Genomic DNA, 17032 nt, shown 5'->3' on the forward strand with positions numbered 1-17032 from the left:
ATTAAGCCTATCATTGACTCGATCGACGTCGCAATGCATAAAGTCGGACCGACAGTCTGTTCGTCGTTTTAACTCAAGTTCTCCGCCTCTGATGACTTTCAGTGACTCTTCAGGCCAGCCATACTCTTACTCAGAACAGTCTTGGGCCGCAATTCACTCAAATGGAGAACGCTTTCTCATCGGCCGACACCAAACTGGCCAGTGTTCCTGTCAGCACAGGGTCCACCACCGTCAGCCCGACCAACGACGAAATTAGTGTCGTCCTGTCTGATGCAATTGCGTATGCCTTATTCCTTTCGTATAATACCGGTTGCTCACATTCCTCGAAGGCTTGTTGCGACCAGCCTCTCTGGTGTCATTTCTACTGGCGCTGTCCCTGGATTCGCCACCATGGTGGCCACCCTCGACCCAATCATTGCGAAGACTCTCAACCAATTCAATACGACTCTCCCTGGCGGAACAGTGCTCGCTGGTATCATGTAAACAACCTTTTTCCAAGTCGTCACAAAGGACTAAGCTTTACTCAGGATGCGAGACGCAAGACAATTCCTTGTTGCAGAGGGCTTTAGCCAAACCAACACGGCCCTGGGTTTCTGATTACTCCGAGTCAATTAGTTAGTCCATGTATCTACCTACCTACTTGCTTTCTCAAAAAAAAGCACATTCAAGTTTGAGGGCTGAGACGGTCCAAAATGCGAATCTCACGATAATCGACGCTGATTTGTCAAAAAATGATGGCTCCCAGCTTTCTTTCTCTACTCCCACCATCACCCTTGCCAAGGCCCTTTATTTCAGCAGCTGCTCAATCGGTACTGAGGAATTGAGTTCGTGGACCGGAACCCACGAAATATGTCTCAATCCCACACATTCCATAGCCACGACGTCGTGCGATACACACCACCACCAAACCACTCATTGTGTTGGGATTGCGAGGCCTTTTCTGTTATGCCGTGGCCTCTGGCGAACGATGAAAATGAGTGACGCACAAATGGCTCGCATTTCACTTGGGTTTCATGAGCGTATAAAGGTACGTCTCGGTTCCGGCTTCATTTTCAAGGCTTGTGCTCACCATATCATGCTAGCATTCCTTCGGATTGCGGCCTTTATCCCCTCCGCTTTCGCGGCTCAGCACGTGTTCGACCTTAGTATCGTGAATACCAAGCTCGCCCCAGATGGCTTCGTCCGCGAGTAAGTTTCGAACAACGACTGAGGGTCTTTTCTCAATTGGTTTGCAGTACTGTAGTCCCCAACGGCACTTTCCCGGGACCAACATTCGCCGTCAACAAAGGCGACTCCGTGGTCATCCATACCCACAACAAACTCACAGATGCTCTTATGCGTCGCAGTACATCCATCGTATGTGACTTCTGCTTCCCAAATTCCACTTCCTCGCTCAGCATGATGATTCCTAGCATTGGCACGGCTTGTAAGTCTATCGTTATCACCAATGAGGTCCAACTTATAACTTGTCGTCGTGTAGCTTCCAAGCCCGCACATCTGGCATGGATGGCCCTTCGTGAGTTATCGCGACTCTCATTCTTCATACCCTTACGGCTTATTCTAGCTTCGTCAACCAGTGTCCAATAGCGCCTGGTACCACATTCGACTACGTTTTTGATACTGCTGGCCAGACTGGCAACTACTGGTATCACTCGCATCTTTCCACTCAATACTGTGACGGACTACGGGGTTGGTCCTCTACGATGTCATTGAACTCTCTCACTCACTTCTTTCTACAGGAGCATTTGTCGTATATGGTTTGGATACTAGCCGAGTATTCCTTACAAAACTTCCCTGACTCGGCCTTTTAGACCCCAATGATCCCTTGAAGAGCCTGTAGTACGTGTTCATTCCAATTTCGAGCTTTTCATGGACTGATGGGCTTTTCCCAGCGATGTCGATGATGGTGATGCTTTCCTGATCCAAAGCAACATCAGCTCATGGGATTCTCAGCCTCAACGATCATTACACTAGCCGAATGGTAAGTAGATGCCATGGGCCACCAATATTAATCGCACCACCGATTCTCACTGTCGAATAGGTATCACGTTCTTGCGCCTGCTGGTCAAGACTCTTTCTTCAAAACCGGCATTGTCCCTGTCCAGGACTCGGGACTCATCAATGGTGTCGGGTTTGTCTTTTGGTTTGGGTTGTTTCTGGACTATATATTGAACTTGGGATTAGGCGCTTCAATGGTGGACCGCTAGTCCCATATGCTGTAATCACTGTAAAGCAGGTCAGCATTCCTTCATATCCGCGTAGAATAGCAATTAATATTAACAGGGTTTGCGCTACCGCTTTCGCGTTTTCTCGCTCTCATGCCGTCCATTCATGACCCTTTCATTCGACAACCACACTTTCGGTTGGTTTCTCAGAAGATTGTTGGGGCCATACTGAGCTACCAACCTAGATGTCATTGAACTCGACGGTGTCGAGCACGATCCTGTTCCATTCCAAAATGCTGATGTCTATGCGGGTAAGTACATAGCTCGAGTTGGGCTTGCGCCAATGACTAAATGGACAATGTAATAGCCCAGCGGATTTCCGTCGTCCTCCACGCGAACCAGAGCGTGGACAACTATTGGATTCGTGCTCCGCCAACCGGCGGATCGTCGGCCAATAACCCAAACTTCAATTCCAGCTTGACCTTGGCGATTCTCCGTTACGAAGGCGCTCCTGCTGTTGAGCCTACGACCGTCAACGTTCCTGGCCCGAAAATGGACGACGGGCTTATGCATGTTCGTTTCAAATAGTCTTGCCTGCAAGGACTCATTGCGTGTTGCAGCCAATTGCGTCTGAGCGTCCCGGAAAGCTTGGGTCCGGCCCACCCGACTTTGCTGTCACGTTGAATATCGCCCAACCAAACTTGCCGTTCTTCGATATCAATGGGATCGTGCGTTGTCGCTGCTTTCCATGGAGTAGAAGCTGAGACCTCGGGCAGTCATATCAATCGCCCTCTCTCCCGGCCTTGTTGCAGCTTCTCAGCGGTGCATCTAAACCACAAGACCTCATTCCTTCAGAGAATCTGTAGGTCTTATCGCTCCGCCACGCTGGACGCTAACTTGGTTAGCATCCTTTTGCCACCAAACAGCATTGTTGACATCAGCATACCAGGGACCGGCGCTCATCCATTCCACTGTACGTTTATTCTTTCCTCATTTTCCTGTTAAAACCATGGCCTACAGTGCATGGGCACAACTTCGATGTCATCCTGCAGTCCAACGCCGGCACCAAAAACTTTGTCAATCCACCGCGTCGCGATGTAACGCCCATCAACGGTGGAAACACCACCTTCCGGTCAGTTTCCCGTTTGAGAGAGATAAAAAATGTTGTTCATATGCCGAAGGTTCTTTACCGACAATCCGGGAGCATGGTTCTTACACTGGTGAGCCTTTTATGTCGCTACTCGTTCGCATTGAGCCTTTTCTCTAGTCATATCGATTGGCATTTGGAAGCCGGATTAGCGGTCGTCTTTGGGGAAGCGCCTTCCGCCAACAGAGCTGGACCGCAGTCGCAGATTCAGACTGCACAATGGAAGCAACTGTGTCCGACTTATGACGCTCTAGCGCCTGAATTCCAGTAGGGGGGTGTTCGGTCATCGCTCTACATATATTTTTGCACTGTAATGGAAGCAGAGACCGCCGCCAATGCTACATCCGTTTGATATTAGGATTAGGCTCTCAAGTATTTGCGAAATGCATTCAAGTCTTGACGACAGAGATGTTCCAAAGTTTGTTCTAAGATACCATTGACAAACACAAATGCAAGCCAACTAATCAACAACAGAATTGTAGATCATACACTAACCACAACACAACTCTCCAGACTGCAGAGACGTGTCCTGAGCACCAGCAGAAGCGGCACCTCGGCGTCTCTCCGACCCTTCGACGAGCGTGAAAGAGGTAGCGTGCGACCCGACACTAAGAAATGCCGGCCATTGCTCTAGAGGACGGGAACGCGGACGAGGAGGCGGAAGAGCTTAAACCGGGTCCGAACTTTTATCTGTAGTTGTGGGTTAGTAGGAGAGGCACAGGCGCGGTCGAGCCACATACGTCCTCATGGTTTTGTTCAAGGAGCGGAAGAATTTTTTCTGCCTTATATGGATCATTATGTCACAGATTCCCACGATGTGACGCGGCAGCAGCTGAGCTTGGAAGCAATGATAGTTAAGAGCGGCTGCCTAGGGCTCTGAGACTCAGCTAATGCCTAGATTGCTTAGATATTCTACATATAGGTAAACTTGACGAGAAACTAACGAGTTAGCACTTATCACTTGTGCACGTGATCTTGACTGCTTTTGACCTCAACTACTTATCTTGTCATTTCTCGTATGAAGGCTTCAAAGCACGAACCGCGTGGCACAACGCATACTGCTCACAGCGGCCATGGGATGAGTCATTATCCATGCTGCACCGATGTCGGCTGGCTAAACTCACCGAGTTTCTGATCCTCCCCATCTCTGTGCCTGCCACTTGGGTCCATTCTATGGACTTGAATTACATGCATTTGTGCCCTCCCGCGCGCGCCGATGGTTTCTGACCCGATTCCTGCTGGCCGCTGTTTCCGGAGCAAAAACGGGGTTTCGGCGTCGCCATTACGCCTACTCTGTGGCTGTATCCTTCCTTCCATCCATGCCCGGGTTCCCTGTGGAATGTCGTGGCTGCTCTCGTGCTTCACGGCGCTTGACGTGTTTTATAAGGGCTGTCGGTGCGTTGCCAAAATCCCTTTTTTCTCTCTCGACGACACTGACCAAGTTGCAACAGATGGTTGCTGAATATGAGCGCAAATCCGACACTTTCTCCAGTCGCTTGCCTATTTTGGCTGCCCTCGATGGCTTTGTCGAGTGAGCCCTAAAGCCTCAAAAAAGTACTTGTGACTTACCCTCGTTCCTAGTGCAATTGTGCGTCTTTTACGCGTCCTAAGGTTGTCGCGGAAAACGTCTCCCGCTGTACAATATCGAGATCCCGAAAAATATCTTCAGCAAGAGGTTCTTTGCGCGTCAATTCCATTCCTCTTCTGCTGAAAATAGATGCAGGTGCAAGCGGATGTTTTGTCTTATTTGAAGCGGAGAGAGGTCCTCGAGGACGAGTTTGAGGGCAACGTCATGAAACTTTTGACTCCGCTGCGGACCGCGATAGCTGAAATGGCAAACGTGACATTACCGGTGGGCCGCAAATTGCAACTTCGTCGCTTCAAAGTCACTGACTACCACTGTAGCCGTATCATATTTCCGATCTTCCACCACCCCCTCAGTTGTTCTATGGCCGCGACGAAGAAGTATCCTCCCTTGTACGACATTTCACAGCCGAAAGCAAGGCGAATGTGATGGTGTTGGGCCCAGAAGGCGTTGGGAAGTCGGCGGTCGTCCTTTCGCTCTTTCATCATCCCCAGATCGTCTCGCATTATGGTGCTAGACGGTTTATAATACGACCGTCGCGTTCGCATGGTGCCGCAACTCTGTTGCAACAGTTGGCGTTACTTCTTGGGCTCCCCGTTCCCTCCGAAGCTCAGGCAAGCGAATCGCAAATCACGACTGTCGTCGAAATCTTGTCCTCATCCCCGTTTTTAACTCTGATTGCATTAGACGATCTCGGTGTGTGTCTCTGTCCATTCCATTTCTTGCACAGCAACACTGACTTTTTTGCGGTAGATGTTCTACCATTCAGCCAGCTTGGAGCACTCGTCAACCTCCTCGACGCGCTCTCAGCCATCCCTCGTGTCTATGTTGTTGTGGCAAGCCGTGAACCACTCCATATCGCTGGCGTCGAGTCCTTTACAAGTCGCGCCTCCGTTCTCCTCCTCCCTCCCCTCTCCCTATCTGCCGCCCAGGACCTTTTTTGTGCGGTTGCGGGTCTTCCCGACATCATCGATGGTGGCGGTATGGCCGTGAAGGACGGAGTTGACCACGACCACAATCTTATCACTGCTATCCTCAAAGAAACAAGATATGTCCCACAAGCAATCGTTACGGTGGCCCAACTGGCCCAATACGAGCCATTGGCGTTCCTTGCGGCACACTATCTTGAAGCGACATAGGCGCTGTGGTTGCTGACTGCCTAACGGCGGCTCCAAATCACCGGAAACAGGATCAAGCGCCTGGGGTCAACCGGTGTTTGATGCGAATCTCCCCATCCGGGACGAAATCTTGCACCTTCGAGTTGCCTCATGGAGAAGTATAGACTTGACTTCTTCTCGAGGAGCATGAGCAAGGCAAAATAAATTCTCGTGTTGTAGTTTCATCGATATGGAATGACCGATACCGGATCCTCGAATCGGCATACCTTAGTGTTGGATTCAGAGGGAAGAATGCGGGAGAAGGTTGACCACCTGCCGTTGGTTAACAGCTTTAATTCTCCTGGAATTTTCGCTGCCCAATACATCTTTTGGCGCCAGCGGTGCTGGCTCGCTTGATTGACTATGTGCGGGACTGTCATGCCTCATGCTATCAGCGTTTCTCGACACAGAGAGAGGGTCCAGTTGACGCTCTGCCCTGTTTGCGAAATTCGGCGCTCTTCGGTTGAGGCTGGCGAGCGTTAATCCTGTCGTGTTTCAAGCGCTCATAGTGCTTTTATGTCGATAGTAGCTTTCCCTCGAGGGCCAGTCCAGAAAATTTGCTTTTTCTGGGCAATGATAGTGCCACAGGCGGAAACGATGACAAAGCAAAGATTCAGGCCCAGCCGTATCACTTTTATTTTTACAGAGCGCTGCCACCCGATATTAGGGGAAGTTCCGACTGGACAATCTTTTCCCCTTCCGCAAAAGCTCAAGACCAATGTCGCCATAGCCATCCCACGTTGTGGCGTGCCACAGATCCTCCTGCAACCCACAAAAGATCTAGCCAATGCCAGCGCTACTTTCGAGCGGCTTCAACTCGGAAGATGTTAATCTTCGCTCTCCGCATTGGAGTCCGCACGAAAGAGAGAATCAGAATGTCTGATTCATATTGGTGTCCAAAGGCTTAACTCCGACTGCCGCAGAATACTCGCAGCTTGAATGACGATAAACATTTTACGCTCGGATTTAGCAGGTGTCCAGCATACTTAATTTCGTGATAGAACAAGGCGTTTTCTACAGCATTTGGCCACCTGAGCGCCCCCTAAGAAGCATGGTGCTCCCAAGGTATGCAGGTGACCTCAGTATAAAAGCGACCACTCACGCTCTGGTCAGCATGGACTCGGTACTGGTAGAAAAACTTGAAGAACTGGACTCGCCTGCGTCAGTAAAATGGTCTCTGCGACCAGTGACTCCCTGCAGTACGAGCCGCTACGACACAAGGCAATTGTATGCTCTGTCACTCGCATGCGAACGTGGAGGGCCTCATGCACTACCAGGGTTAGAACGTCTACAATGAAGATCTGGCCCGGTTTCTCTACACGAAGGACTTGTATGAATGAGATTGAGTCAAAGTGCTCGTACGCCCCTCCTATCGATTTCCCAGAGCTAATCATTTAGGATGCCACATCTGGAACACGGGTGGACTGCAGAGACGCATCCAGAGGGCAACGTGTACTACTCGACACTTGCCAGCCAATTGCCCGTCGTGACCTGTGCCAATTTACAAAATGTGTCCACTCTCGAAGCTGTCGATTCCTGCACCGATCAAATAAAAGCACTGCTCGCGCGGACCAGAAAGCACACATTATTACCGCCAGACACCGAGATCGAGTTACTTATCGAACCAGAGGAAAATGGAGAATGCGGCTACTATTTTGTGGATCACTCGAATCGTGTTCTGTTCTGGCTGGAAATGTGTGATACGGGCACACTTCAGCTTCCCGAGATTGTGTCAGCGTCGCATCTGAGTAGGTCTCTCGCCGGATCCACAGTCCCGAAACTCAGCTTGCCTCTGCAGAAGTCGTATTGGAATGGTTATACTGGGCCCACGTAGAATATTTTCCTGCTCCAAACCGTGCTTCGATCGAGACGCTTGATGAAGTTGAAGCAAACTTTGCTCATGGTCTGTGTGGTGGGTCACTTCCTTATCCAGTTTCTCGTTATTCAAGATCGCGAAGATCACATGACTTCTTCGGTATCGACATTTGGATACTCGACCAAACAGTGCCGAGAGATCATTGGTGTACTCCAATCCTGCCGACGTGAATCATTGCTGTTCACTCGCGATTAGCTCTAACGCCGTATTAGGGACTCTCCACCGGAAAGAAACGACAACTGTCCTTGGTATGTTGACAGTATCAATCGCGACGACCATGCTTAACTTGGTGAAGCTCGATTGTGGGGCACGATCCGTATGTCATTCACAAGTCCCAATGCACCAAACCAAATTCAACTAGTTTTCCATAAAATCATGAACCACCACGGCCAAGAACAAGCACGCCTGTCGAGAGACCAGCGCATTCTCGACCGCGAAGACTCTTCCGGTCCATCGCATCGCTATGCCAACACACTCTTGACCGTGTTCACGCTAGGCCATCTGCGGACACACTCACAGCGACTGGACGATGTCTTTGCAGACGATCTCGTCAACAGTGTTCAATGGCCGCTTTATGTCGCGCAGAATTTGAGTGATTGGAAGTGTGAGGGATCTGTAGTAGGTGCCTCGTTTGCGTTTGAGATATGTGCTTAACCTCAGACCGAAAGGCGCTGCTATTTCTCTGGTAAGTTCTATCAACACCTGATCTCACAGGCAAACCTGGCTCGCAGTATTCAATTCACTCTCACATCTGTTGATCCCTCGGTCCGGCCAATGTTTTGGCCCTCCATCGTGGTTTTGGTATGCGCAGTGATCACTTGCGTAGTTTTGTGCACCAAATTCAAGTCCATGGTCAAGTTCTCTGCCGACCAAGCCGTAAGCCGATCTCAGCCTTACACCGCCGGCATTCTGTTGCCTCCCGGAAATCCGGGAGGCTACAGGCACCTTGCCAGGCTACCGGGCTCCCCAACAAAGGATCAACAAAGGGCCTTGTTGGGGAGCCACCCAGTAGCCTGTGTAACTATCTGGTGGTGCCTGTAGCCTCCCAAGAAACCGGGAGCCTACAGAATGCTGGCGGTGATTAATTAGTAGTGTTTGCTCAACAAAGCTCAGCGAGACTACCTGTGCTCGATCGAATCGCCTAGGGGCCCCTATTCATGCCGATTCACACCAATCGCGTTCATTTTTGCTCTCCCAAGGGCACTGTGCCTGTGCGGCGCAGGGATGTTGGTCACAAACTGCATGCTGGTTGCCATATCCTGGTCCAGTGTTAAGATGGTTTGTTTGGTATGCACTGGGTTGCTGGGCTATTTCGCCGTACTCTACCTAACTATCAGCGGAACTACAAAACAACTATGGGGTATCTATCAAGAGAAAGAAAGCCCCAGTAATCATACCTATGAGTTAGTGTGATGTTCTGTATGTATAGGACTAATGGGAGAGTAATGTAATTTTCTACATAGGCTGTGCAATGTTAAAAAGTCGATGTGGTATAATAGATACCAATAAGTAAATTTTAGGGAAAATTCAGAGTTCCCAGCGCATCTCCATATCAAGAGGCTGATGGCTGGCAATTTGAGGATGTTGAAACGTTTCCGTGTCGAAAGAGGCAGAGTCAGGTGGCAGCATCGGATGCTTTCTGCGATAGCGCTTCCATGCGTAGGCTTGAGAATGGCGTTCTCGTGCAAGGCCATGTAGGATGTGACTGTGATTTGTTCCTTCGTCAGTGCATAGCCCGCAGCACGTTTAATCAACCCACCTGATTCTCGTCACTAGTTCTCGAAGACTAGGGTGTGCATCTTCACTGAGAACTTGGATCATGGCCTAGGACATAATAGGTTGGTCTGATCTAGGATGCAAGCAAGTCGAAGGCATACCTGTGTCATACTCCTTCCATCTTCAGTTTCCCAGCTCAGTTCCGAGTCCTTGCATGCTGCAAGGGAAATCACAAAGGCTTGTTTCGAGGCAGCTTTCATAGGCAGTGCAAGCTCACTGCCTGCGCGACACCAACCTTGGCACACCGTTTGCACCGGGCTATCGTACAGTGTCGCTGTTGGGGAGAGTACTGTTGCCGTGGAGGGCGTAAATGGAACGTTATCCAGACCGCTGGGCCCGATAGTGAGCGTCAACTGAGTCGGTGAAGTGCTCATAAGCGGAATTCTTTCGCGTTCATTGGGGTTCAACACGAAAAGATTTTCCTTGTTCGTCTCCCACAACTTCAGTGGAGGGGGGATTCGGCGTTGCATTGCGTCTGGAGAAACTACAACATTCCCCTTGTTTGTTGTGAACGGTGATCGAGGACTCGCTTCACTGGGACTTTTGTTCGGTGAGAATGCTGTGTATCGAGCAGGCGACAGCAACAATGGGCTAAGTGCTCGGTTTCGCGGAGATATGGGACTTGATATGATGTCGATTGAGGCACGGCGAGAACGTGCTCGAGTTGCAGAGGATCGTGATGGTAGTCTTGTTAATGAGCAAGGAGATGTCGGCGAGGTCATCGGCAAAGCAAGATGGCGCACTGGACTGGAATCAGGACAACTCCACAGTTACTTTTGATAAACTTACCCATCCGATTGCGCAGCTCGCCAGTCATGCGTTGACCTTTAGAGACCCAAGGAACAAACACGCGGTTGCAGCGTAAATGCTCTAAATCTGAAGAATTGTTAACATGGTGATTGGTATATGGAACCTTGTTCCTACCAAGGAGGGAGGCGGAATGACACGAGTCGAATACAGCCACGAGACTGGAGCCAATCGGAAGGGGATCCACCAGCTGTGCTCGTAATTCCTGAGGTACATCAGATGTCGAGGCCTTCAAAATTATAAACAGATTCTCACATAGTCCTTGATCGCACAGTCTTCACCGTCCAATGGAACGATACCTGAAGAAAAGCATGAATTGACTACAGGCGAGGGAGGAGATGCAGGAATACATTCGTCCAGCCCATCGTCGAACTCTTCAGTTATACTGGATTTAGGGACTTGAATCGTATGCCCGCAGTCTAAAGATAAAGGATGTCGGTCAGTATGCAGCCATGGGAAGAAGAACAAGACGAACATAAAAAGAATAGTTTGTCCCCTGGTTCGGTGTTTTCCACGAGTTTTTTGATGCCTTGCATCTTCCAGTCGGTGGTTAACTCGAGTGGCACAACAAAATGGATAGACCTACGATATTGGTGCGGTCCGGCTGCAAGTGACCGAGACAGCCGTCATCGACAAGAAGCTGTATGTCTTCTTCTCGGAAGCTATACTTGCTCATGAGGAGCGACTTCATGTCTCTCACATCCCGGTGTGGTCCGTGCAAAGCAGCTTCGTTGGATGTAGCCACGGAATTGATGCCAATGAGCAATGCTTTTCGTTTTGGTGTTCTCCAGGCGCAACTAGAGCGGCGGCGGGTGACGATTGGAGAAAGTGCTGAACACCTCTCGCAGAGAGGAGATATCGGAGATGATGGCATTGAAGCCAGAGTCAATGTTGAAACATGCGGTTGACCAAGATGCGCCTCTTATATCTCGTCGGGGCTTGGTTGTGTCGTTTGTACACAAAAGCGCTGGCGGAACCGTTGCTGAGTCAACGTTATCAAGCAATCCGGTACGAGTTGCGGCGACACGCTCGATGACGGGAATCCAAACACTCGAATCCACCAATCCGGGTAGTTTTCAGTAGAACCGTAAACAAGCCTGCGACACAACCATCGTGATTCGGAAAGCGCTCCCTTGCATGGCAGGCGAGATCGGATGACTCGGCAGGGCAAGTGCTGTGTGATTTGGTGTTCCATCGATACAAGTGAGGCGGATAAATGTGGCCATGTTAGCCAGAGTGAGACCGTGGTCGACGGAAGGAGCGGCCATACGAGTCCGAATTGACTCGGACAGCGACGGAATGGTGTACCGACAAGTCTCGCTTTGACGTTTCCCAGGTAACAAACTGAGCAGACGACGCAGATAGGTCCTACGGCGATGCTGAGATGTTTAGGATCATCTGTTTGGTGCTAAATAAAACGCGGATCCTGTGAGGAGGCGGCCATAGGCTATTAATCATCAGATAAGTAAGTTGGTTGCAAAGAGAGAAACGGCTTACTCTCTAATGCATCGGGCTTAAGCAAAGTTCAAGTCCGCGCGTTGTCGTTCCATGGATGATGGTTGCTCGCTCGTTGCAGACAACGAGAGACGCCGAGAAAGCCGTTAACCGCGAAAGCCGCTCCGTAAATTCGAATCTTCCCGAGGGCAGACGCTGGAGCGAATCGGAAGTGGATGGAATCGGAAAAGGGAGCTTAACCTGATGTCACAGTGACACGCTGATTATGTAAGCACATGATTTTCGACCACGGCCATGTCCATCGGATTCGCTGTCTGTTGGTCCGAGTGGCAATACTGCGACAGGCGTCTATCATGACTAGCAATCTTGGACTCTAAACGCTACGCCAGTGACCTTGCTAGAGTCAAACATGCCCTTCTCTGCCCTTGACGAAGACATAATCCCACTTATTCTCGCTTTCTGTGACGTTCGGCGTGTTCTTCGAATAGGAAGGGTGAGTCTATTGGTGCTTTATGCTACATTACTAACGGACTGATAGACCTGTAAACTCCTCAGAGCGGTCAGTCGGAAACGCACTGTGTGGCAAGCTCTTCTTGAAGATCTCGCGTTTCGGTGTGTGCTACATGCACTCCCAGAAGATATTCTCCACAATGCTACAACGGACTATCTGTACAATGAAGTGAAACGGGCCGTTTGTGGGCCTGATACCTGGCTGCCAGATTCTTTTCGCCCTCCCACGGTTCTCCGCACGAGTATATTCACATTTCCTCAGGTCCCCTCCTCTTTGCAGTTTGTGCGACTGCTCCCGGGAGGCCGGTACTTTGTGTTAATGCGAGACCATTTCTTGGAAATATGGTCTATCCGGGGCTCTCATTGCGTTTGGTCGCGAGACATCACATTCTCACGTGGAGGAGATCTTGACATGCAGGAGGGAGGGAGGGAAATAGTGCTCTTAATGTGCATGACCCCGCAGACGGACGTGTTGTAAGTTTGTCCTTGTTAATATCAAATATACTTAGCTGACGGCCCGATAGAGGCTGGGACTGGGTGCTTTCCAAATTTAATCTGGAAAATGAAGATGAAGAAATTCTGTTTACCCACCCACCATTCGGCTTCGAGCCATTGGGCCTTCCGATGGTTTCCGGCAACTTGATTGCTGTGGCCATCCGAACTTCCAATCCGGTGCTTCTGCTCATCGACTGGCGTTTTCGGAAATATGCTGCGTTTGAGGCTACTACCGAAATGATGTTTGCTGTGCGATACTTTTTTTATTCGTCCTCAATTTCTGATTGGTGACAGACGCTAAGGTTTTACCTCACGCCATTCCATCTTGTACTCGTTCACAACTCGCCAACACCTCCCCACGGTCTCGCTGTCACCGTGTACTGTGTATCGAGTCTACCATCTTCATGCTGGTTTCCGTTGGACGATCTTACGATGCAGAGGGTCTGCTTCTCCGTTGCTGTCCCATTAGTCAGCAAAACCCTTTCTGTTGGGGGACAACCGGTTGTCAATGCAGAAGAAGTATCGCTGGGCTTTTATCAGAGTCCTCTAGTACAAGGGGAACAAATCGGGAAACTATATGTCTCACAGACCGAAACACTGCCTCCCAGTTTCTGGAGGACTATACTCAATAGGATCTCTCGTCGGCGCACAACATTTCACCCCAAGACTACCCACCGCGCCACGGCATTTACATTTGTCTTGTCACCTCCAAATCCAACTTCGTCAGCTGGAGGCTTTCGAATAATATCTATGCTTGCGGCAGTCTCCCGATTAGCAGACGTGGCAATGTCGCTTGCAGGCTACATTGGCCTACAAACCGCCTCCGACCTCTCTGAGCCGGGCGTTGTGGTCGATGTCCAGCTGAAGCGCCAAGGCGTCAAGCGCAAGAAACGGGAAGTGCCAATCCAGTCTGGAACTTCTCGGGACAACTGGAACATCGCTTCGATTGCGCAAACAAGTGCGGCAATTGTTTGGCATCGCGATGCGAAGCTGAAGGTCGTCTATTATCGTTGATGAAGATATTCGGCCAACGTTCTGCTGGTTGACGGCCTTATCAGCAAGTAGCCAACTTTATCAGTCCGGCACGCGTTTCGTGGCTGTGGGTTCCCGTCCTTATTCGATATCATGACGAATGGTTCGTGAGTTGCTTGTCTGGCTAGACTACGTGCATGTTAAGCTGTCGGGAAAATAGCTCGTCAATCTTATGCCCGATACGGTCTACTCCTAATACTGCTGAGCGAACTATTATCGCAGTCCTATTACCAAAAGGCGGCAAGGCACCGTTCGATCCCATAGGATACCAAACTAAAAAGACATCAATCCGTATTCTTTCCATGAATACGGACTTGCTGAAGAGCTTTTATTCTGCGACTCCGAGTTTCCTGCCTCCCAGACTTGCTGATGTCAAGTAGGATTCGGTCGAGATGATAAGGATGCTTCAGTTCAGTAAGCCAAGAACCCTTATACTTCGGTAGCTAAGCGAGTACAAGGGATAGGATGGATTCGGTGAACCAGCGCTGAACGAAGGGAAATCGGGAACAAGGTCAAGGTGCCAAGATGATGACCATCTATTTGGTAATGCGGAGCGTCGGACGCTCGGAGAAAGTGGGAAACGAAAGGTACAGCGCCTGTTCTGCTGAAAATCAATGCTTAGATGAGACAGCTGCTTGACCTGAATTTCGGTTGATTGCTGGCGGACTCCGAGCTATTTTCGTTTCAAGCTATGGTTTAGAACGGAGGACGCCCACCATGCAAAAGTCAGGGTAGCCTCGTGGCCATCCCGCCCATCAGACTAGACCAGAAGGATGAGAACGCGTGAGGTGCAATTTTTGGACAGGACAAGCTAACATCCAAATGGGGAATTACTTACCGTATGTATGTCACGCTTCGAAATCGGGTCTTCTGGCACTGAGCTATTTTCACTCTGTTCCACTTTCAGTTGGGCTGGAAGGCTGGAGATATATGCGTCTTGACTCTCCTGCTCGGAGCATAAGCCCACAAAGCCCTCAGGCAGCAAGCAAGGAAGTTTTGCGCGATAATGTGTGACGGCAATTAACCGGCAATCATGACACACCTGTCACACGTCACGCGTGGCCACACTTGATGAAAACGCTATAAGTGGGGAACAATCGCCTGGCATTGTTCGTGCCCTTCTTCCCCGTGCGACGATAATGCCTGCAGTCCGCCTTAGTTCTCGGAGGGCAAGTGCAATCGGAAGGAGACGCAGTTCTCTTGCTAATTGTTAGTGTTTCTTCTACTCTATCCTCTTCCTTTTCCCAACGTGCTCATCGTCGTCGTCAGCTTTCGCAAAACCCGGCAGCTATGGATATAACTCCTCATCTCCGCCAGCCACGACCGTCACGTTCGCCCCAAATGTAACCCCAACGACCTACTCTGCCCCATCTCCGACCCCATCGCCGTTTGGCTCTCCCTCTCTGTCCGGAGATATGCCGCTCCCCATCTTCCCACCAAGCGAGACCCCTGCTCCCCCACCCACTCGCAAACGCCAGCCACCTGGCAAGAGACGGAGCCAGGGCTATATACCCCGACCACCTAACGCCTTCATGCTCTTCCGCGCTGACTTTGTGCGGCAAAAACACGTCCCTGGGACAATCGAAACCAATCACGGCAGTCTAAGCAAGATTATCGGTGCGTTTTATGACCTGGCATCTGTTAACAACTAACATTATTGCTAGGCAATTGCTGGCGCGCTCTTCCCCTCCACGAAAAGCACATGTGGGAGGTGAAGGCTAAGCACGCAAAGGCTGAACACAAGCTCAAGTACCCCGACTACAAATTCAGACCCGTTCATAACAAGCAACGTGGCGCGACCGCTGCGAGCGCATCTCGTGACTCGCCTGCTCCCCGTGTGGTCAGTGGTCCGATAAAAGGCCAGCTTTCGCCAGAAGAAGACGAGCGTCGATGCGAAGAGGTTGCTGCTCTTCTTTTGCAAGGCAAAAAAGGCCAAGAACTCGCGTCCGCTGTTCGAGACCTCGATGAGCGTCTGCATCCCACTCTTGTGCATTCTACCTCATCGTCACCTGGTCCTGGTGGTTATGATCATAACCCCAAATTCCCACACCCTCTCCTTCATCTAGACCCTGCTTATTATCCTGACTCTCCGCCATCGTCGACTTTGGCCAGCTCCCAAACATCTGGCTCCCCATTTTCGCTTCCTCTCCCGTTACACCAAGAAGGCAGGGAGGATCCACGTTGGCGCCATCGTCGCAGCTCCAGTGTGCCGCTTCCCAATGACTATTCGGTTCCCTTCTTCGATGGGGGTCTGACATTGCCTCCGTTATCGAGTCAATACTCGTTCCCACCACCGGCAAGTGCGGCAGAAGACTCTCTGAGCGGGATGCCGATGTCTATCTCCGATAACAGCCGAATGTCCATGTCATGGATGAACGGCACTGGCAGCTTTTCGTACCTGCGACCGAGCTTCAGCTTTGGGTTTGGGGACCGTCAGTCGTTCTCCTTCGGTGGTGCTTATGGTGGCTGGAGCAATAACAACAACGTCTCCATTGGACATCGTCGAGCGAGCAGTGCTCAGGCCTTTTTCCGCGACCCGTCGCAAATTATCCAGCAGCAGCAACACGTCGAAGAGGAATTGCCAGATGCCGATACCTCTTTATTCCAGTCGGGTTATATGAACCCCTTTGCTTCCTCCATTCCTGCTCCTGCACCAACACGGTCGCCTGTCAACGAAGGCGTCAGTCCATTTGACTCGACTGGGATTTTGCATGCGCCACAACCGATCCACCCAGTGTCCCCTCTTGGCGACATCGAGTTCCAACCGCCAGTGTTCACGCAGCAACCAGAGCCAGCAGCGTATGCGCCATTCGAGTACCCCACCGACGACCAGCCGTTGAACTTCCAGTCAACCATCCGCACTGGCACGTCCATGGACATTTCGTCCAAGGGGTTCGAGGAGGTCTCGTACGCGGCTGAGTTTGCTTGATGGCTTTCTTTTTTTAAATATTTGCTCTCTTGCTTTGCTTTCTTGGAAAATGATCCCGTGTAGCTTTAGCATCGTGCGATTTGCACAAATCTGTATCC

At 50.5% G+C, this 17032-nt stretch overlaps 5 protein-coding genes across 5 annotated transcripts; 4 read left to right on the forward strand and 1 right to left on the reverse strand.

The window, feature by feature from the left end:
• Positions 1-1075: 1075 nt before the first annotated feature.
• MIND_00174400 (putative Laccase-1) lies at positions 1076-3583 on the forward strand (the record flags this gene model as incomplete). The annotated part of the gene is made up of 20 exons (XM_037358664.1): positions 1076-1188; positions 1236-1356; positions 1413-1426; positions 1481-1516; positions 1565-1689; positions 1740-1757; positions 1812-1839; positions 1893-1906; positions 1954-1981; positions 2042-2131; positions 2185-2236; positions 2284-2362; positions 2411-2476; positions 2533-2738; positions 2786-2893; positions 2942-3027; positions 3071-3138; positions 3186-3297; positions 3347-3385; positions 3433-3583. The coding sequence occupies 20 exons, from the start codon at positions 1076-1078 to the stop codon at positions 3581-3583; spliced, it is 1554 nt and encodes a 517-aa protein (XP_037226574.1).
• Positions 3584-7105: 3522 nt separating this feature from the next.
• On the forward strand, positions 7106-9260 carry MIND_00174500 (uncharacterized protein; the record flags this gene model as incomplete). Its single annotated transcript, XM_037358665.1, has 13 exons — positions 7106-7119; positions 7168-7281; positions 7332-7412; positions 7453-7802; positions 7853-7966; positions 8013-8096; positions 8143-8178; positions 8226-8246; positions 8292-8548; positions 8599-8615; positions 8662-8806; positions 9044-9156; positions 9206-9260. 13 exons carry the CDS (start codon positions 7106-7108, stop codon positions 9258-9260), a joined length of 1401 nt encoding a protein of 466 aa, XP_037226575.1.
• A 197-nt stretch (positions 9261-9457) lies between these two features.
• MIND_00174600 (uncharacterized protein) lies at positions 9458-11387 on the reverse strand (the record flags this gene model as incomplete). Its single annotated transcript, XM_037358666.1, has 9 exons — positions 9458-9635; positions 9690-9754; positions 9808-10448; positions 10496-10582; positions 10631-10718; positions 10769-10812; positions 10864-10932; positions 10989-11049; positions 11100-11387. The coding sequence occupies 9 exons, from the start codon at positions 11385-11387 to the stop codon at positions 9458-9460; spliced, it is 1521 nt and encodes a 506-aa protein (XP_037226576.1).
• Positions 11388-12377: 990 nt separating this feature from the next.
• MIND_00174700 (uncharacterized protein) lies at positions 12378-13987 on the forward strand (the record flags this gene model as incomplete). The annotated part of the gene is made up of 4 exons (XM_037358667.1): positions 12378-12461; positions 12507-12952; positions 13003-13222; positions 13268-13987. The coding sequence occupies 4 exons, from the start codon at positions 12378-12380 to the stop codon at positions 13985-13987; spliced, it is 1470 nt and encodes a 489-aa protein (XP_037226577.1).
• A 1157-nt stretch (positions 13988-15144) lies between these two features.
• On the forward strand, positions 15145-16934 carry MIND_00174800 (HMG box domain-containing protein; the record flags this gene model as incomplete). The annotated part of the gene is made up of 3 exons (XM_037358668.1): positions 15145-15214; positions 15275-15622; positions 15670-16934. The coding sequence occupies 3 exons, from the start codon at positions 15145-15147 to the stop codon at positions 16932-16934; spliced, it is 1683 nt and encodes a 560-aa protein (XP_037226578.1).
• Between the last annotated feature and the right edge of the window lie 98 nt (positions 16935-17032).

This window comes from Mycena indigotica (assembly GCF_014461135.1).
Source record: "Mycena indigotica strain 171206Taipei chromosome Unknown Mind.scaff0001, whole genome shotgun sequence".
Classification (NCBI taxonomy): Eukaryota; Fungi; Basidiomycota; class Agaricomycetes; order Agaricales; family Mycenaceae; genus Mycena; species Mycena indigotica.